The sequence below is a fragment of the Botryllus schlosseri genome, chromosome 1, assembly GCF_051294905.1.
Source record: "Botryllus schlosseri isolate E-star chromosome 1, Bs_hap1, whole genome shotgun sequence".
Lineage (NCBI taxonomy): Eukaryota > Metazoa > Chordata > Ascidiacea > Stolidobranchia > Styelidae > Botryllus > Botryllus schlosseri.
Window position 1 is genome coordinate 27,803,026 of NC_137236.1, and position 21,938 is coordinate 27,824,963.

At 40.5% G+C, this 21,938-nt stretch overlaps 2 protein-coding genes across 2 annotated transcripts; one reads left to right on the forward strand and one right to left on the reverse strand.

Moving 5' to 3' along the window:
* The first annotated feature begins 2,267 nt into the window (after window positions 1-2,267).
* On the forward strand, window positions 2,268-4,399 carry LOC145446747 (uncharacterized). The gene is made up of 2 exons (XM_080325104.1): window positions 2,268-4,192; window positions 4,227-4,399. The coding sequence occupies exon 1, from the start codon at window positions 2,479-2,481 to the stop codon at window positions 3,034-3,036; it is 558 nt and encodes a 185-aa protein (XP_080181230.1). The 5' UTR covers window positions 2,268-2,478; the 3' UTR covers window positions 3,037-4,192; window positions 4,227-4,399.
* A 447-nt stretch (window positions 4,400-4,846) lies between these two features.
* LOC145446708 (uncharacterized) lies at window positions 4,847-8,112 on the reverse strand. Its single transcript, XM_080325060.1, has one exon. It carries the CDS (start codon window positions 7,748-7,750, stop codon window positions 6,239-6,241), a length of 1,512 nt encoding a protein of 503 aa, XP_080181186.1. The 5' UTR covers window positions 7,751-8,112; the 3' UTR covers window positions 4,847-6,238.
* Between the last annotated feature and the right edge of the window lie 13,826 nt (window positions 8,113-21,938).

Sequence of the window (21,938 nt, forward strand, 5' to 3'; positions counted from 1 at the left end):
ATCTATCTAACACACTCGCGAATCGGTCTTTCCAAGAACAGCACTAAAGTAATAAATTTACTCATGTTGCCAATATGAAATCATTCTCATGGACCGAATTGAGTCCTTTACCTTTCACATTCTGTGATGTTTAGCAACTGAAAATTTTCGGAATGCATGCGCCTCGACTTCAGGCTATCGCGCCATCAATGTAATAAAAAATACTATAATAAAAAGCATGTTTAAATACATTAGGAAAAGGTTTAAACCAGTACCCACAGTAATTTGATTTTTAGTACGCATTTTATCAATATTTATCCAGCGTTTCCGGAGGCTTTCGGTGGCCGCACAAAACGGTATTGCAGGCCGCATGCGGTCCCCGGGCCGTAGTTTACCCACCCATGACTGATCAGTAGGCAGGTAGGTATTCAACATTTCCGGTGGTGGATCATAGTTAACTCGAGCATCTAATAGAAATGGAAACTGATCAACAATTACTAGTTATAATCTAAATAATCGCTTTCCCGAATTCGTAAATCATATCCTCAAAATCGTTATCTTTCAATTCGTAATCCAAACTCATGATCATCCATGGTTTTTACTAGTCGGTATAAAAGCCCTAGTTTATACCAAGACAGTGTCATAGTGACATCAGTCATTACCGCGTGATGAGAAATGCGGCAGCGTAAATGGCGCAATATCTTACACTGTGATAACGGCCGAAACATGATACGGTTGCTTTTGTTTTAAAGACATACATAGTAAGAACCGTGAGCGCATACTAATCACGCATCGCATGATTTGAAACAGTTATTCAGACGCTATTTCTAAAACTGAGCGTGTGTAGTAACGTTTGGAATAATTCGCGCTGGTTTCATAACGTTGCGAGCTTCACCAACGTCATTTTCAAGGCAGTGTGCAGGATAATATGGCGTTAAAGCTACTTTGTACAGCATAGTATATAAAATGAAAATATAATTCGTTCAAATATATTCATATGGTATGACAGTATAACAGCACTAGCATCGAGTAAAGGTGAACTGCGAAGCTGTATAGGTACGCTAGCAGGGATATTAGTTATTACTGGCATATTGTCAATTACTGCGACGGGAGGTAAGAGGAGTGCACAGTACGAAATACGAATCACCAAGTCGACGGAGAAGTCTAGTAATAGGTAATAAGTATATTGGTGTCGCCTGTGTGGCTTTGGATATTATTATTTTACCTCGGGCTCTATATAGGAATATACGTTTTGAGTTGAATTTTGAGATTTTAGAAACCTACACTTCGTATAATAATTTTTGGTAAATTATATCCTGCGAGCTAGTTCTGGTTAAAGGCGTTGCACTGATTAGCGAATCCTATATAGATTTTGCTTTTACACACTAATCATAATCACTAACATTCACGATTAGCAGCATCTCCTCGCCAGCTTTACTCATGCAAGAGAGCATCCAGGTTATATTTTGCTAAGCAGCGAAAATATAGTACAGCGTGTATAATTGTATGTAGGTAAATTGTATTATACAATGGTATGCCTACAATTCTGATTGCTGGCCATCGACGCGACTTTGTCAGCAAATGACAAGTGATACTCTTTAAACTTTTCATTTTGCAAAGTGTAAAATGGGTTTGGATTATGCTTGCATTATTTCCATCGGTGATATTGTCATACCACCTTGTCTATATAGCTCTGTATCACGTTAGATAACTGAATGTACTTTCAAATATTACATCTATTTCTATTGTCATTAGTGAATTTGCGTCTGTCCGAAGCTGTACCCTGCAGTCTCAAAAGTAGTCACCTCTATTTAACCGCTAAAAGTAATCGACCTCACTACGAAATTCACCTTATAAACTACTTACTTGAATGCTTTTCAGGCCTTTATTTCCTGCTTCTACTTGAGGTAGTGTGTACATGTCTTGTAAATCACTACTTATACTCGTAATTAAGTACAGATTTACTGCCGTACATCTACTTTTACTTCATCACCAGCGCTGATCACTTTGACCACCTCTGCACCTTATCATGGGGTTACCATACGTTCTCTTTTAGGAGGATTTGTCCTCCTTTTTCAGGTTTTTGAAAATGTCCTCCGAGGACGGCTAAATATCCTCATTTTTGAGATTTTGTCCTCCTTTTTGAGAATTTTGGTTAAATATAGGGCAAAATTCGACTGAGATACAGTAAATCAGCACTCAACCCCGACCACTATGTGGGAAAAATTTACAATTTTTTCCAGATTTTTCTCCGGTGTTCTAAGTTTCAAACGTTTTAAAAAGTGTCCTGCTTTCCCGATTCTAAAATATAGTAACCCTACCTTATAATTTACTCCCACTGGTAACCTTCATGGTAGGATATAATGAGCAAACCTTGCATTTTCAGAAAACTATACAATACCATAGATATCACCTACTGATGACGAATTCATATACCTTTAAGGAGGTGCCTACGTGAATTACTATTTACGGGAACCGTCGCTGTCTCGTTAACGATTCATGAACTCGACGGTCACCAATGACTGCGTCGACGGACGCCACCTTACGGTAGATTACCTTTTCAACGGAGACTTCACACCGGCGACCAGGGACGAGGTCAGGGCGGCCGTTCTGGCATCGAAAAAGTTGGAATATTCGTGGAGTATCGTGACAAGCGGTGTATACCACACCGCGGTGGTGATATATCTAGACGGGGGGCCTCGGTATACTGTAAATTGGGGGCCGAAGAGTCAGACATACACCTTTCAGCTTGTGGGAGATGTGGAAGGAGAAATAACATACGGAGTCGAAAACAGTTTCCGGATGATGACTGAATACAAAGACATCTTGGGAGAAGCTGACATAATCCAAATGAATGAAAACGCAATCGACAGCCTTCTAGACAAACTGCTAACCTTTGACGAAGAATACTACAACATGGTCCACTGTAACTGTCGAGATCACGTTGTCAGCGTCATGAAAAGACTGGGTGTCGGCGGAGAGGAAATGGCGCGGTTGAAAGACGATATTGAGAGCATTCGATTTAGATTGGAGGATCTTTTAAAGCGGACAACTTGAATTGGTGCTACCTGAATTGAAGCCAAAACGTCCATAGTATTGTCGCCGACACTACATGAGTTAAATTGGGGTTAACTGTGATATGGTGTGGGGGAGATCGAGCAATTGAGCGTCCGGCACTTGAACATGTGGATTAATGCTTGGGATTAGCGTCGGGTTTAGAGTTAGGTCGGGATTAGTGCATGGATTAGAGTTAGCGTAGGTTTGATTTTAGAGTTAGGGTTGGAGTGGAGATTTCAAGACCCGTATACTTAAGTATCGCATGCTCAACAGTCCTTTTTCATTGTGTGACGTGCACAGAGGTGGTCAGTAACGAAGTACATTTACTTTTTGAAGTACTTGAAGTATATTTTGCCTACTCACACTACTTTTTGAAGTAGTTATGATTTTAGACTACTTCTACTTCTACTTGACAGTTTTTAGTTTTGTAGGCAAAAATGAGCGTAGAATACCTACTTACTTACTTACTTGTGAACCACCACTCCTACTTCTACTTGAGTAGCGACGGTGACTAATTTTACCACCTATGGACGTGCAAACGTCGTTCTGAACTGTCAGCTATCCCTGTGATCTATCTCTGGCTTATGATATGCTTCAATAGTCTGGTTTGCAAACGCTGGAATGAATAGCATATAGTGCAGGGACTAATCGATTTCAATGACTCACCGGCGGATCGACAGCGCGTTAATTCATACTCGCATATTTCTCATTATAATTTTTTTTCTAACTAATAATTTGTAGAGCTAACAATAATCAAAATCCCCCCGCTATGCCTTGCTATTTCTCCCTGTAATCCACCGTGTAAATACATTGTGATTGTTTTTCGAGTGCACACACGTATAAGGTATCCTTTCAAGTTATCCAAACTCTACTTGAAGTCTTATTGCCAACTGAAGTGACATATACACCATTATTTGAAAATAACCAGCGGAAATGTCGTTTGCTGAATACCGTCGATTGTCATGAAATGATGCATCATACGCGGCTATTTCCAATACCCGCCCTTCCTCGTTAATAGTAGAAATCCTGATCGAGAGGCCACCAAATTCTCCCTACAACTCAATGCGACAATGAAAATATTCCCTATTAATCCGAATTATGATTTTGTACTTGATATTTACCGTTGTCGCATGGCTACTCGTAGTGTGTGCAATTTGTGCATACAACCTGTGTATGCAATATAAAGGTAGCTACTTATAATTTTCGTTCACGTTCATTATATTAATAGCAGTAGTTGTTGGGTGCGTGTGTTTTTGTTGTAGCACAGTTTCCTTTTAGGACGTATTTACCGTGGAAGTATTACATTGATGCCATTTGAGATACCGAATATATAGATCTTCTATTAATACATTTTTTAAATCAATCGCATCTTTCTTGGCTTTTGTTTTAGGGCGATTAGAAGGGCCGGAGTGGTGACCGGAATTGAGTGAGTCACATTTTTAAATGATCAGCCATGACATTATATTGCCTGCCCGACGCATCTTTGGCGATAGAGATAAGCACAGATACTCATCGTATCAAGTGCCTAAACTCCCGCAACTCAAGCGCCATAATTGAATCATTTCCTGAAATGTTCATTTATCGAAGAACTTCATCTGTGACCGTGCTGCATTTTATTCTATAGGTCGGCTTTTTCGTAAATTTGAAATGCATGTTCACATGGCCTCAGAATGTTTTCATATATGGCCACAGTTCGTGTAGCCCAGATCTTAAACATTCACTTCTGACATCTTTTTTTAAATTTCTATTACCCAACACGCTCAATTCAGCTAGACTACTGTGTTTGCATTCCCTACCAACCACAGACGTGAACTGTGAAACATCCAGTAATTTTCACGTGCTATACACTTACGGAAAAGCTTTTAAAAGCGAGCAAGCGATAAAGTACAGTGTAGGATTTGTGCAATATGGGCTACATGACGGCGCGTCACGGAGATTGCAATAAATGCGTCAAGCGCACAGATAAAAGAGCAGTAAAATCGTACAATGATTTACGTAAAGGTAAATGAGAGAAAAGTGTGAAGTCACAGACACAATGGAAATGAAACATCGTAACACTGGATACTCTTAATAAATGCACCAAATCCGCGGACGAAAAGGCAGTAAAACGAACGAATATGTGCAAAGGCAATGTAAGAAGAAATAGTGAATTCATAGACACAAAGGTAATGATACATACATACAGATACACGCTACAGATCCCCACAAGACAGTTAGATGTAAATGCATTCAACACGACTCTCCAGTAGTTTTCTCCAACATTTCAGTTAGAGTAATTGAGTCAAATGCACCCTTACGCTACGAGATGTCTACAAGGGGTTGATGATGCCTTCCATTTTCGTGTACAAATAGGATTGCATTTACAACAAAGGGTGTTTGAAAACACTTTGTCCAAAACGTGCTTTAAGAAGTGTTTGAATAAATTGACATTTTGCGCTGTGTTGCAGTTCCAACCATGTATTTAAAGCAGGGAATTTCTACACCCTGATAGTGAAATTTTAATCTGGAAGTATTGAAAAACTTTATGCGTCACATAATGAATCCAAGTTTGCCAACCTGAGAAAGATGGTCATGAAACTACTTGTTCTGTTCGGGTCTACATCCATTTGCGAGCAAACGTTTTCGACCATGAACATTAACAAGACAAGGTGCGATTCGATACAACTGATTTTCTCGTGCAGTCTTTACTATAAGCGCTTCTATACATCAGACATGCGGCCAGAGTCCATAGAGCTTGTTGACAACTTTAGTCGACCACAGATGTCTAAATGACCTCAACGGCTATTAAAGTACATTAGATCAATAAATTCATTAAATACTGTTTTTGGTCCCTATGGTTTAAACTTGAAGTTTACAATAAATACTAAGGTTCATAAATACGCGATTATTGTATCGATTCTGTAATCCGGCCCGCCAAGAATTTCATTTTCCCATATCAGCCACGCCGACCGGAGAAGGTTTCTCCTTGTAATCTTATCCGTGTAAGCGATGTCTTATAAAAGTCTAAAAGTGGCCCTTGCAACAAGTCGGCAACTACGGAATAAAAATGATGAAAATTGACCTGGTGTAGATGACCATAATAGTCGACCAACACCATGAATATTACAAGTAACAACAACAACAACAGCCAGATAAGTTGCCCGCCCCTGATTTACATTCTATACTTTGGATGTACGAGAGAAGAATTGAGCTGTTTGGACCACTACAGCCGCCTTCGTATTATCTCACGTAAAATGCGAGCAAGGCCCTTTTTCGAATCGGACACCAGGTCATTGAGAACAATTTCCTCCGCTATAAACTCTTCCGAGAACTCATCAAGCCTCAAGGCCGCGAACATATCTTCGAAGACAGCCTCTCTGTCATCGTAGTCGTGATTCACCCATTTCATTAGCGCCTCCCATACTTTATCCGCACCGGAGTCATAAGTGGACCTCGACGCGAGGTACTTTTGCATGTCATCCGGAGACAGATATACAAACTCCGACAAATGCGAAACTCGGAAGAACTCCCCGGTGATACATTCGTCGACGTGGTGTTCTGTTCGCGTGCACCCGTACTTTTTAGCGAGCTCTTTCAAAAATAAGCAGTGCTGCGGGAACCAGAAGTTCCATTCGTCGTCCGAACTGACGCCGTTCGATTCGGAGAATCCTACGAACACGCAGAGGCTCGAGAGGAAGGTGCACTCAAGATATGAGTCGGGATTCTCAACGTGGTAAAACATGTCCCGAAAAATGCAGTGCCTGTCTGAGTCGTTTTTTAGCCACTGTAATATCGACGTGAACTCAGCCGGGCTGCACATGTCCGGTATCTCTGACACGCATGCCATTAGGTCTTCGTGCGTTAATGTTTCTATGAGAACACTAGTCAGCATTTCGCGGTGATTTTGCACTATGTATTGATTGATGAGTTCTTCAACCTCGCCAAAAGCGTAGTCCCTCGCTAGAGTTTTAAGAAAAACCAACTCATCGACTTGTATTCTTTCAGGAATACGTTTAGCGCTGCCCAAAAATTGATGCGCCGCTATGCTTTTACAGTTTTCGCACGTAGAAATGTGCCCGTGTACCCACGCCTCGTTTTGGAACTGATCTACATCAAAGGAACCGAACGGAACAACGTTGACAGCGCGGCAAATTCGATGGTCAGTGTGGGCGCTCCAAGACTTGAACAATATCCAAATCTGTTCGGAGTCATCGGTAGCTGCGGATGCAATGGATTTCACATCGACTGACGACATATCGCCGATATTTCTCGTTTGGGCGACTTCGTCCGTGTTGTTGAGAATGAATTCGTTAGTGGCTTGACTCAGCTTCAGTAAGGAATACTGGGTGGACAGTATCCGCATTTGAACGCAATTGGCAAGGTTGAGATTGTCCGTTAAAAAGTTTTCGCATTGGTTTTTGGCCGGTAGCAGATTCAAATGGTCGGACAGCTCCATCACTTCAACTACATTGTGCGGGCCTATTTCCAGTTCTTCAGTATACATGTACACGAGGCATATCTCCACCGTGTCTGGCGTGTAACCCACGAGCTCGTAAGTCCCGTCATTGTTTTCCTTGAAGATGATGTCGTGGAAAAACGAGGAGTTTCGCCCTAGAAACACACGATGTACAGGGAAAAGGGTGAAGTCGACCTTTATGGTGAAGTCAGTGTAATCGCAGCTGTGGTTGGATCTCTTCAAGTGGCGGGTGCGCGTTAAAACTTGCTCGGGACTCATGAATGACTATAACCGAGTATATCCCAACAGAATTATAGAAGTACTGTGAAAACATATGTGAATACATTATGAAAATAAGTCCGGTAGAAGCCACATATATTGGTTTGATGCTTGCCTATTGTCGGCAGATGTGGTTAGTAATGACGTACTTTATTTTTGTAGTACGCAATTAGGTTTTGCTTACTTGCACTATACTTAAACACGTGGATATATACATTTCAATAGTTCTACAGAGGTTTTTGAAGCAACATCACATATATTTTTACACGTTTGATTGTACCCTGAACACGTCATCAGCCGGGGCATAGAGAGTAAAGTAACACGATTTAACGCAGAAAAGTCAACAGAGCCTACCGAGCGAACAACCAAAGACGTTTACATCCATCTATACCAGTGGTCGGGAACCTTTTTCGCCTGAAGAGCCATGTTAGCCCTATATTTTCCATTTTAACTCCCAAAAAGCCATACAGGTCAATCAATTGTTACGTCACAATTGAAAATTCGTGACGTCATGACAGTACAAATTCGACCTCTTTACACGGGATCAGTCGTTGGCGCCATATTTTCTCTGTAAAAACTGGTCGACTACTAATCTTCCTGTGATAACACAATTAATCGTGAATAGCTCAGAATTTAAAATAATTCATATCAATCTAATATACCTGTAGCACTGATTCCGAAAATTTAAAAATTGATCGACTTCTCAATTCGGCGGTAACATAAACATTGTACTACACGCCTACATTTTTCGGCAGTACTAGAGAGCTGCTTATTATCAATGAAGAACGTTGATAGCGCATAGCGTAGTTTGTAATTTGGATTTGTTATTGAAATGTCACTTCCATGGCAATTCACTTTTAGGCGTATATCAGGAATACAATGTGTATTTGAAAACTAGATTGTCATGCAGGCGTTCCTATGTCTGATATTCTCTTTGATTAACCAACGTGTGGTGCAATCCAAGATTACGCAGCGTGTGATGCCGGGTACATCGAATTCGCCGGGGATATTGGTCGCTGGCGCTACAGCAACCTAAATTTTATGACTTTCTAAAGCAGGGATGTCAAACTCAATTTGTGTCTCGGGCCGGATTCAAGCCTTTAAATCGCTCGCGGGCCGGACCAGTCTATTGATTCCAAACTGTTACCTCGTGCTCTTGCTTTTCACTGAATACGTCAAAACTCAAAAGCATATATTATGGATAATACACGGATCAAGGTTTTTAAAGTAGCAGCAAGTCGCAGCACCTTTATTCACAGTGGAATTGGCAGAAATACGATGATTGTCCGGTTGAATGCAGTTCAGAACCGCCAAAACAGTGGCGGAAACGACGATATAAGTGGGCATACTCTATGCTCCCTTTGATGTAGTCCTAATCTGGCGTTATCCCTGTATATGTGGGGAGTACAAGATATTTAATTGGAAACGCGGCCTTTGGAATTCGGTTTATTATTATTACATCGTGAGCCCGGTTTCTCTCATGTCTGGGGATCTATCGGGTTGGAAGTGACACAGCAGTGCGAACATAGATATTTCAATTATATATTTAATATACATTTTAATAATATATTCATATTAAAACCCGAAGCTTTTCGAGCTGACACTTTTCAAGGGCAATCGTCAGCAAATGGAGAATTTCAAAAACATGCATCTAGCTACATTGCATACAACCAATTATGACGTCATAGAAACAAACAACATGAAATACAGGCAAACCGCGAGCGCAGCTAGTGGACAATTTTCAGATTCACTAAAAATTTCTTCTGCTGACACAAGCGCGGTCGGTGGATTTTAATATAAGTCGATTCCAGTGCAGACAAATGGAAATTAGTGCGGCCTCTACCTAATATCGAAAATCTTTCATCGCGATAGTTTTTAGCGCACGATCATGTTGCCGTGAGCGTCTGTGGTGACACCTCGAGGATACTTGAACTGAGACTCGTTGGTTCCTTCCGTTCCCAACTGGAAAAGATGTCGGCCGTACGTGTTGAAAACTTGGATTCTGTGGTTGGTGGAGTCACTGACGACCACCTGCGAAAAAGTGAAAGGTCACGGGAGGACAAATTAAACCATTAAACCAAATTAAACTTTATGCCTCGAACCCGAGCACTCTAAACTGTCAACAACTCGAGTCTCAGCACTATGACTCGGACCTGGCTCGGTGGTGAATTGAAAATGACTCGACTTGACTCGAGTCAAAACTATAAAATTGAAATTGACTTGTGACTGTTGAGTTTAGTTTTAACGATACCATCTACATGCAAACCGACGGTGTAGCTATGGGTAGCCCTCTTGGCCCGATTTTAGCCAATATATTTGTGGGATTTCATGAAAACAGACTTTTCGCCGCAGATGAAACCAAGCCTCCATTCATGTACCGTCGCTATGTCGACGACACCTTCGTTATCTGTCAAAATGAGACGGAGTTCGATGATTTCTTTGTTAACTTGAATTCTCTACACTCGTCTTTAAAATTCACATTTGAAAAAGAGCGTGCTAACTCGTTACCATTCTTAGACGTTCTGATGGAAAAACGGGGTATTAGCTTTGTCACTTCGGTTTACCGGAAGCCAACGTTTACAGGGCATTACATACGCTGGAATTCTTTTAGCCCGAATCGCCGTAAATTAAATTTGATTGGCACATTGGTGCACAGAGCCTTGATGATTTGTTCGGATATAAAATTAAACGCGGAGCTAGAATATATCCGCAAAATTCTAATCGGTAACGGCTACCCCGAACACATCATCAAGAGTTCTGTGGACAGAAAACTCAGTAATTTCAATCCCAACAAATCACAAAACACGAACACACGGTCTGAGGAAAATGTATATATACATTTGCCGTGGCTGGGCCCCATCTCTTCCCGGTTTGAAAAGCAATTGATTTCTGCTGTAAATCGCTGTTACGATAACGTAAAAACTAATGTTGTGTTTACCACCAAACAATTGCTTCCTGCAACGCGCAAAGATGTTCTTCCTGATTTTCAACAAAGCAATATAGTCTATGATTTCAAGTGCCACTGTGATTGTCGGTACGTGGGAAGAACAACTCAGCGCTTGCAGGAACGCATCAAACAACATGTCCCCAGCGTTATTAGATCACGCATATTGGACTCTCGCGAAGACGCAGCCGTAACTGATCTCCGATTACTAGAACGTAATCAGGCCATGGCTATGAACTCTGCCATCGGCAAGCATTTGGCTGAGAATGCAACTTGCGCTAAAAACTATCGCGATGAAAGATTTTCGATATTAGGTAGAGGCCGCACTAATTTCCATTTGTCTGCACTGGAATCGACTTATATTAAAATCCACCGACCGCGCTTGTGTCAGCAGAAGAAATTTTTAGTGAATCTGAAAATTGTCCACTAGCTGCGCTCGCGGTTTGCCTGTATTTCATGTTGTTTGTTTCTATGACGTCATAATTGGTTGTATGCAATGTAGCTAGATGCATGTTTTTGAAATTCTCCATTTGCTGACGATTGCCCTTGAAAAGTGTCAGCTCGAAAAGCTTCGGGTTTTAATATGAATATATTATTAAAATGTATATTAAAGTTCTGTACCCCAAAGAGTCTCTTCAATTATATATTTATGTACCTAATATATTTTCCATGTAAACTGCATGTAACGGTTATGCATTGACGTTTTCGCTTCTGTAAGTAACTACTTTTTGGTCCATATATTGGTATACAACTCTGAAATTGTGTGCCCTTTTAGGCTTCTTGACATTGGATGTTATAATTCCACCGAATTGTTGTTACTAGTAGTAACTAGGATAAAACCACAGCACCGCAGTCGGGTGGTTATAATCGGGCCTATGAACATGAAAGTATTTCCTGAAAAAAATGTCAATATTTGTTATAAATGGGCTGGAAAATATAAAAAATTTCAATCTGCTCAGAATTGCTTCGCGGGCTGGATGAAATCATCTGGCGGGCCGTATGTTTGACACTCCTGTTCTAAAGCGTTCCGAGCCCTTGACCCTGAATGCGCCACTGTCTTGACCTCTCAAATACATGTTTATGCTGCCACGAGAATAACTATTCTGGAAGAAAATAGCCCCTGTATCATTGGGAGTTATTATTTTATTTTTAAAGTCCACTTATATACGCATTGTCACTGTAGTATTTTTGTGCTAGTCTTTCAATTCGAAAATAGCTACCTGCAATTGACTATTGAAAGTACATGCGATTATGCGACGCTTTGACCAAAATCCCTTTCTCGAGTGGATATGATGTCCGCCGACTTCTGCCTAAATATACTTTTTCAATTAAATCCACCTGCTTTTTATACTAGGAATTTTGTTCAGTAGTTTCTCTATAGGTTTTGCATCACCTGTACGAGGGAAATCTCATGACAACGAAGAAGAATATCCTCTGTATCAGGGCATCTTAATATTTTCCCCGAACTGCACCAATATTTATAGTGCCATTAGTCATGTTGTGCTATAGACCTGCCGATGCCTCTATCAAATCCAAAGGGGTCCATACCAGGAGTGGGCAACATGCGACCCGCGACGGTATTTTGAGCGGCTCGCAGAGAGCTTGTACCCTGAAAGTTCAAGTTTACCAACACGAGATAGATGGTGATGAAACTACTTGTTGTGTTTGGGTCTATTATCCATATACATTTGCCACAAATATTTTCGACCATGAACATTAACAAGACAAGGCTGCGTTCCAGTATAACTGATGTTCACGTGAAGTCTTTAGTAAGGGTTTCTACATCCGACACGCAGCCAACGTCCAAAGGAAACTTGTTGACAACTTTGATCGACCACAGATATCTGAATGTCTTCAGCAGCTATTTAAGTACATTAAGATATTAAATTAATAAAATACTGTTTTGGTCTCTTTACTTTAAACTTGAAGTTTACATCAAATACGATTCTGATTCTGTAATCCGGCCCGCCAAGTACTTCATTTTCGCACACCAGGCCCGCCGACCATAGAAGTTGCCCGCCCCTGGACTACGATCAGTGTACGACACCTCCACCAAATCAATTTTTGAAGTTACCTACTTTGATTCCTTTTCATACCTATCATTTTCTACTTCATCTTCAAGTAGTTTTGAGATATTTTGGAAATCACTACACTTTCAATTGTACCAATTTATGAATTAAATATGCTTTTCTTGAGTGAAAATTCTGAACACTTTGACCGCCCTTGGCTATATGTCAGACTTTTTTGTGTCTAACTAGTGTTGTGGACTAGCTATATAGCGTTGCCAGCGTATAAGCACACTTTCCTACATGTAAATGAGGAACAGAGATTGTGAAGTGTCAGATATATCCTGTATAGCGCATCAATAGTAATTATAAATAGCCCATTATGTGTGTTCACGCGATATAAGGAACCGGAAAGCGTTTTTCACCGATAAAATATCATTGACACAATATGAGTCACATCTAAGTAAACTCGATTAGCGCTGAGAATAGTCGGTGATGTTGGGCGATTAATTGACGATATTAAATCATATCGTGCACCGAAATAAGGGACTTAAACGACCGTTTATACCTTGTTTCAGCGGGCAGGAAACGGCTTAGTTCAAAGGTGCATAATTTCTCCCGTCAGATTGATGTGATAACTTCTTTAGACGGAACAATTGCGCTCCATTGACTTCGCGGATAGAGGTCAACCATAGGACGAATCAATAATTATATGTGACGGAGATTAGTATTCCTATTGGGAATGACCACATATCTTGTATCCATCGTTCATACCGCGACTATCACAGTATGTCAAATCTCCATTTTGCGGCTCTAGAAAAAGCGGCTTGCTACAGATTAGATAGTGATGATATGAATCCAAGAATCCTTTCACGTAAAAGTATTTGCATTTTTCGTCGACATTAGGGATAAACACAAAGGAGAGGGTCTTAATATTCATCAAACGACTGGAAGACTCTATACACGAATATAAACAGAAAATATTGTTTCAATACTTTTATTTCTGTCGCTGGAGTATCTAGATCTCGCTTGGCCATATCTCAGCATTGAAAAGCATCTTGAATAATTTACGAATAGTCATGCTACGACACTTCTGTCAAATAATGATCGAGCCTCACGATACTTACAAACCGTTACGAAATATTCATGCTCCAGAAACAAGAAGCGATTTTCAGTGATGCGTGACTGTAACCAATCTGTTTGTGATCGCTTAAAATAGATATAAATACAAATTCCTTATTATTTTCTTTCATAACAAGTAACACTCAAATACTCGTTCGACCAGAAGCTTAATACCTGATTGGGAATTGAATCACCCCGATATTCGATTTTATATCCTGTACTCCGTTCTATCGCACCTTGCCGAGAGTCATCAATGTGTATTCATGACCGGAATAGCCTGACCTGAAATAGACATCTGTAACATGTCCACTACTGCACCAAAGCTCGCTAGCCTGTTACTACCTAGCTATCAATACTTCTGCATTTCCCACAACGTTGATTCGACTACCAAGTGGTATTGCCGTATTCGAAGGTTACTTCGCGCGAAAACGATTCGCCGTGCGTTATTTGTGAAGCGCGATGTAATTGTGAGTTCATCCGGTTGGCGTTGCGGCTTCGACAATAAGTTGTGTATCATAGGAAACGCGTGACGCTTGATTCCAAGGGACACTACCTTGGGCTGATCAGGCACTGGTAACCAAAACCGTTACGCCGGTAAAAGCGTTAAGATTGCGCCATCTTACGTAACACACGACTACTCGAAGCCAATGGATAAATAACTCGGTTCGACTGCATTACGGGGTTGTATACGCTGGTTTCGCTTATGATTTGGGTACGCACATTGCAAACGTTACCCCTACCCTTAAATTGTGTTACTGGGTAGCTAATCTGATTTTATTATACCTTGCGACTGCGCATGTTATTTGTTATCCTTTACTTGACGTTTTTGAAGGAATCAGTTCTCAATTTCAATGTAACTGCCCTTCATTTGTATTCGGTTTTTCTGATCATTGTAACCGTCCGATTTTAGCCGATTTATTGCTTGATTACTGTTCTTCTACTCTATTCGCCTATCTCGTCCTTGTTGCTGTTGTATCATGCTCCATCCTTTTATCAACGGACGAGGAAGCACTATTGCGAATCTCGCGCCCAAAGCAAACTTAGTATTTTAAAGGCAAATCCCGAGTTCGCATTATTATTATTCGATTTTGGCTCCTCGATTGTAATTGAATACAACACTAACACGCAACGCTTGCCGGGCTCACATTAGCAGATTCTAGCTGGGCAGACAGGATTCGGCGTCTGGACAATCGCCACGCATTGACACTGGGCTGTCGCGTCGAAACAAAGCTCGCTCAGGCCTGAATGATAAGATTCTTGTTGTCAAGCACGATAAGGAAAACCTTATACATACGTACCTTCCATACCAGGGACGGGCAACATACGGCCCGCGAAGAGGTTTTGACCCTCCCGCAAAGAGTTTCTATCCAGATAGGGAAATACTATGCTGGAAGTATTGATGAATTTTTTCGTCACAGAATAAATCCAAGTATGCCAAACAGAGAAAGATGGACATGAAACTACTTGCTCTGTTCTGGTGTACCTATATTTTCGACAATGTACATTAACGAGATAAGGCTATACGATCCAAAATAACTGATGTTCACGTGCATTCTTTACTAAGGGTTTCTACATACGACATGCAGCCAGACTTCAAAGAGCTTTTTGCCAACTCTGACCGACCAGTGATGTCTGATTGACTTCAACGGCTACTGTTAATAAATTTATTAAATTCTGTTTTGGTCTCTAAACTTATAGGTAACATTAAATACGATTTATTCTTTAGGTGGATAAATTCGTGATTAATGTATATATTCTGTAATCCAGCGCGCAAAGTGCTTTATTGTCCCAGATCCATCCGGCCGACCGGAGAAGTCGCCTCCACCTGTTCTATACCCTGGCCTAGATATTTCCGTGTGGCATTTACCGATGGAAGTATAGCAACAGGGATGCTCTTTTTAGTACAGGTCCATACTGAAGTCTGAAAGTCCATCAGGTCCGTTAAAAATCTTACATATATACTGTTTTGGTTGGCTATATACTTGTAGTGATGACTAAAAATGAAATAGAAATTCCCTCTCCCGCCTGCCGGCTCAATCCGCATAATCTGCTCGTGAATACTGTTGTTCTCGACTTGTTTGCGTTGGTTTACCTTATACTTGTGATGATGATGATGATGACTATAAAACAAAGGAATGTCAACTTTTCCGTCCGTCTACGCGCCAGATCCCAATATTGTGCTTATGGTCCGGAGTCCGGATACATTATACATCAAATGTCCACCTGATAAGATGAGTAGCCCTGCTATACACCATCCGCACCTTGAAGTGTTAATAATTTTATTGCTAAAACGGGCAGTCGCGAGCGCGTCAAAACGTATCGATATCCAGTCGCCTACTCTTTGACGGATGTTTGGCTGCATACCATTCGTTTGAGTTATTGTGATATACGAGAGACGTTACTAACTGGACGACAGCTATTGATCTGAAGAGGTATTTGTAACCTACGCAATTACTGCTTCGTTGCAGCAGTCGTCAAAGCCTTTAGTCGGAGATGAGGGAACATAATATTTTCAATTCCAGATCCAGAATCCATTTCAAGAGCCATGCTAATCCAAGTTTAAGTTTAGTGACTGATGTTTATACTCATGCGTCGCTTGGACATTGAATACTGTTGAATCGTTCATGACAGAGTCCGAATTCATCTTCAAATATTTGTATGTCCACATCCAGTCAAAGTGCTCAGCTCTGTTATTTTCTAATCCTTAGCAATTTCCGTACTAATGTCTCTCGATTAATATCATCACCTCGAGTTTCAGGTGTGCTGTAGGAGTTGCGGGTATTTAGGCGAACAGATCGGGTCAGAACATATGTTGCGTGAAGAATACTCTTCGAGGTACAGAACTTCCTTACAATTCAATAATATATTCATATTGGAATAAACCTAATCTTCTCAGCTGAAGATCGCCTGGGTTAATCGCCAGCAACTAGAAGAGATCAAACAAACATTGTATATCAACAATCACGATAGGTTATATTATTAAATTGTATAACATTGTGTCCAACAGGGACTATATACTACTGTACCGTGTAATGGTACAAAATGACCGTGGTCGGTGGACATCTGCACACTCATCTCACCAACCAACCCACCAACATCCGTTGTTTCAGGAATGAAATGAATGAGATCACAATGCATCAAGTTGCGGGTATGCAGACACTATTACTCGGCATCCGATAGTTGTAACCTCTAACATTCGATTGTTTCGTCACGTGTGCATCCGGCTTAACAATACGATGAGGAGACCAGCATACAGTGGGTGTATTTAGCTGTAGGATGGCTGTTACGTAAGCCACCTGGAAGGTGTAATGTCTGTCTGATATTAGTCGTGGCCGAGTACTATAAGGTTACAGTTACAAGCAGACTAAGAGCGAAATGCCAATAATCTAATTCTAATGTAATTTGTGAAATGTTTCCATGCTATAATTCCTGAATCTAATCTAAGTTTTGGTTTTACTGAAAATCCGACAGTAGAACTGCATCGTGCGAAACGACCCAAGCTTGGTGCACACTGTACAAACATCGCCCAATGTCCATTCTTACGCTCGCGAGGCTGAATTATGATTTGATATAAACTAATCTTGTTTTTTATTGCATTTGGCTCCAATTCAGGATTTAATTCAATTTCGAAGAGCTCAGCAATTATACTTAAAACAAATTTGGAAAAAATGAGTAGTTCTGAGTCTAATTCGAATCTAATTGGGAAAAGCTGGGATTATCCTATATAGTTGTCCAACTTTTTTTTACAAGCGTTGATTAGCGCCGGTAACCGTGGCCTATTCATTCATTTCTAGACAGACATGCAGATTTGTTGTCTTATCCAGAAAGTCAGTAGGAACAATAGATAACGGAGTGAAAGATACAATAGCATATATTTCCACAGGTACGTAACGACGACCCCGTGCAAAGTCTGCAATGTGCATATTATTATCTTATCTGATATGCGACAGCATAGCACAGGGGTCGGGTCAAACGTGGTCAGCAACATCCGTACTACTACTGCAGTTTTTCGTAGTAATCAAATGGATCTCTCTAGTACTATCTGCTATAGCGGTTATAATTTAAGTAAACTCTACTTCTAATTCGGTTTAGGCAAAACTATATAGGCCAGGAATACTTAGGTTGTTATTATTATAACCTATATTTATACAATGCTTGCTCTAAATTTATCTTTTATCGCATCTGTATTGAATGTTGACTCTACGTATATAAGTGGGATTTCATATATATGTTCATTGTTCACGTTTATTACCTATATATGCATCAAACACTTCAAACGGGTGGCGACTGACTCTAAAGGCGTAACGGTCCATCGTCGTATCTCAGTCTATACCGCAATTTTGTTTCGTATACTTCTTTATTTATTGGTGTGACGAATAAAAGCCTATCTATCTAACAGGGCGACTATTTTTTGTCATTGCAAGATAATGTTAAAAATTGGTCCAAATTGTAGCGTTAGGTCAAAAAATTGTATATAACAGTGATTCCCAACCGCGGCTCCGAGGGCCGCGTACGGCCCGCAGATAGCCTTCTTGCGGCCCCCACAAAATATTTAGAAATCGAGTATTGACAAAAAATAAAATTTTATATTGATAAAATGCACATACTTGGCTTGGAGTCTGGAGTTTTTAATTAAGATTGCAGGAAAGTCGTGAGTAGACTGCTAACGTTACGTCGCTGCTGTTCCAATGCAATGTGCCCTAACTTTCCAGTTGAACGAGCAGTAGCTACAGTTGCAATATGGTTTAATAATATTATTAAACCGCGAGTCCGGTTTCTCTCGTGTCTGGGGATCTATTGGGTCGAAAGTGACACAGCAGCGCGACCGTATGACATTTCAATTGTATACTTGTGGAACTAGTATATTTTCCATGCATACTGCATATATCGGCTCCGCATTGGCGTTTTCGCTTCTGTGAATAACTACTTTGTGGTCTATATTTGTATAATACTCTGAACTTGGTACGCACTTTTTGCTTTCTTGAAATTGGATGCCAATTTCACTGACTTGCTACTAGTGATAACTAGAGTGAAACCACAGCGCAGTATAGTCGAGTAGTTATAATGAAGCCTGTGACCTTGGAAATATTTCCTGCAAAAAAATCTCAAAATATTTTTACAAATGTGCTGGAAAATGTTAGAATTTTTCAATCTACTCAGAATTGCTTCGCGGGCCGGATGAACTCGTCTGGCGGACCGTATGTTTGACACTATTGCTATAAAGTGAGAAGTTTATGAACGATTTGGATATGATTACGTGAATTCAAATGTATTTCTTATTTCATATGAACTGAGATTGGCTATACCGGCAAACTAGCCGCGGAGTAACTAAAGATGTCGTGGTGATTTGCGTTTGCTCTCCATATCGGTGACATAATCTGTACGATTGAGCTAACGCTAGCTTCTCAGAGCCGCATATTCGATTTTTTTTTAGTGATATTATCAGTAGTCTCAAATTTCCGATTTTATTGGTAGGTCAACCAAAGAATTACTAACGAGATCATCGCTCCGACAGCACAATAATCAAAGTTCGAACTGCTGGGTTATACTTCTCGGAAAGTGTATTGCTGATAGCGAAATGTCATGACGGCACCAGGAAGTTCGACAATTACAGCTAGTGTCATAAATAACGAGGTATTCAGAATGCAGAGTTTGTGTTTAGCTTGGGTTGAAGGCTTGAGCTCCCACCCGGGACGGAATTCCTCACTTTGGGTGAATTTTGTCTGACTTTAGGTTAGTAAAAGTAAGGTATACCTGGACTCAGCATTTAAAGAAAAATCGATGACAGAACTTTATTGCATGAAACTATAGTTCATTCGAAATGTGTCTTCACTTTATTTAGTCCTCCTTGTTATTTAGTTTAATTTTTTTGGCATATGAAAACGGAAACGCGCTGATTTTATGCAGCTTGAGACTTACAGCATTCCGTTGTTTATGTTGTTGATTGTGGTATTCACGGTGTTTGTCGACTACAATGGTCATTTACACCAGGCCTACATTCACTATTTTTGATTCCGTAACTGCCGGCTGATTGTAGATTGTATTAGTACGGCCCACTTCTAGGCTTCTTTAAGACACCGCATGCACGGATGAGATGGCGAGGAGGAGCCTAGATAAACCTCCAATACTGTGGTAGGAATTCTGGAGTCTACCTCGGTCGGACTCGAACCCACAACCGATTGGCGTTGCAGCTGTGGATTATACCACTACGCTATCTCATCACTACATCATTCCGTAATTGCGAGGATACTCAAAATGGGCTTTTTTGTTACAGGTCGGTGGTGACTCGAGCTGAATATTTATTCAAACCATTAATCTTCGCAAGCTACCGTAGCTTTTCTTCCGTAAATGCCACTATCACTTCAAACATGGCAAGGGGTGACCCAGATGTGAATATTGCGTCACAAAGTCAAACTGCGTCACGCTGCAAAATTCGAGGTTTATGTTGGACCGGTTCTAGAGCAGAATGAAATTCGTGTTTTCGTAATCATCTCCGTGTTATATTCCGATTGATATAGTTTTATCAAATTGCCCACTAGTGAGGCCAGTTTAGTCTATACCAGTGGTTCTTAACCGCCGGTCCGCGACGACTTTCTTGCCGGCCCGCCAGGCATTTTACAATTTCATACGTTAATTTCAAGGTGCAATATATTGAAGGCTTGTCCATTGATAAAATCAATAAAGCATCAAAATTTAAACTGATTGAGAACTTCGTCAGGTAGCAGTAGGTATGGAAACATTTGACTTGAAGTTCAAGCCGTGTCATTTAACGACATGTGAGCAACCATAGTACAAGCTGACTTGCTAAAATGCGCAGTTTGCACGATGATTCGATTTCCATTCATTCATTTTGTGCAGTATAGTAACTATAGTAACTGCCACACTTCAACCAATCCCTAATTGATAGGGGCCGAGCTTGAAGGAGCCAAAAGTTATTTCGTGAATGAACATAAACTGAAGATTATTTTAGTTGAAACTTCATCCAACTTTTAAAAACAAATATGTCACACTTTGTCCGATTTGGTGTCACTATATAAATTGGATATCGAGTGATCAGGCATTTGCGGCGTCAGCCATTGCCGCGCCACGGCGCACCAATGCATGATGAAGTTTGGGCTAATACAGGACTGCGAAAAGTGTGCCAAACATTTGGCAGCGACAAAACCTTGGCCGAAAATGACTGCCCTTTGTAGACCACAAACCCAGATATAAATATGTCAAATTTTCCATAGGCACCTAAATGACTGGAGCCGAATTTCCCTGTACTGGCAATCTGTACCACACAGGAAAAACGCCATCCCATAAAGAAAGTTATTTTCCAGTGAAGGAATAGCAATTTGGAATCGTGTGCTTCTTTTAGCTTAGTACGCTTGGGTAGGCTTGCCATATTTTGGAAATCTGAAAAGAGGATACTTTTTCACAAATTTCAGACATGCAAAACTGGAGGAGAATTCTCAAAAACCGTTGAAGAAAAAAAAAAGGTCATCTTATCCGCTCAAAGCTCAAAATACCGTTTTTCTCTCCACATTAATTGCCAGGTGGATGACTAAATAAAAAAAAAGGTCATCTTATCCGCTCAAAGCTCAAAATACCGTTTTTCTCTCCACATTAATTGCCAGGTGGATGACTAAATAAATAAAAAGAGCTAATATCGCCGTTTTTCACTCCGAAATACCCGCCGGAGCTTCACTTCTGCGCTAATTCGCGGCATGTCACTCGCAATTTGCTCTAAATCTGAACTAAATTTTCAAAAAAGAGGACAAAAGGGCGTCCTCCGAGGACACTTTCAAAAAAGTCAAAAAAGAGGACAAATCCTCTTAAAATGGTATGGTATGGTATGGTATGGTAAGCCTACGCTTGGGCGATTTCAATATCTATTCACTATATAACAGACAGTAGGTCATGAATTAATGACATGCAACAAAGTAATTATTGCAACAGTCCAGCCCGAATATGTTTAATTTGATTACATGCCATAAATTTTCCAAGACTACACCTCACTCAGCTCCACCGGAGTATCTGATTCTGATAGGATAAAATAAAATATAGAAATATGTACGCAATTACCAATATTATTGACGGATTCGGTCATGAATTATAGAAAATTTCAACGCTT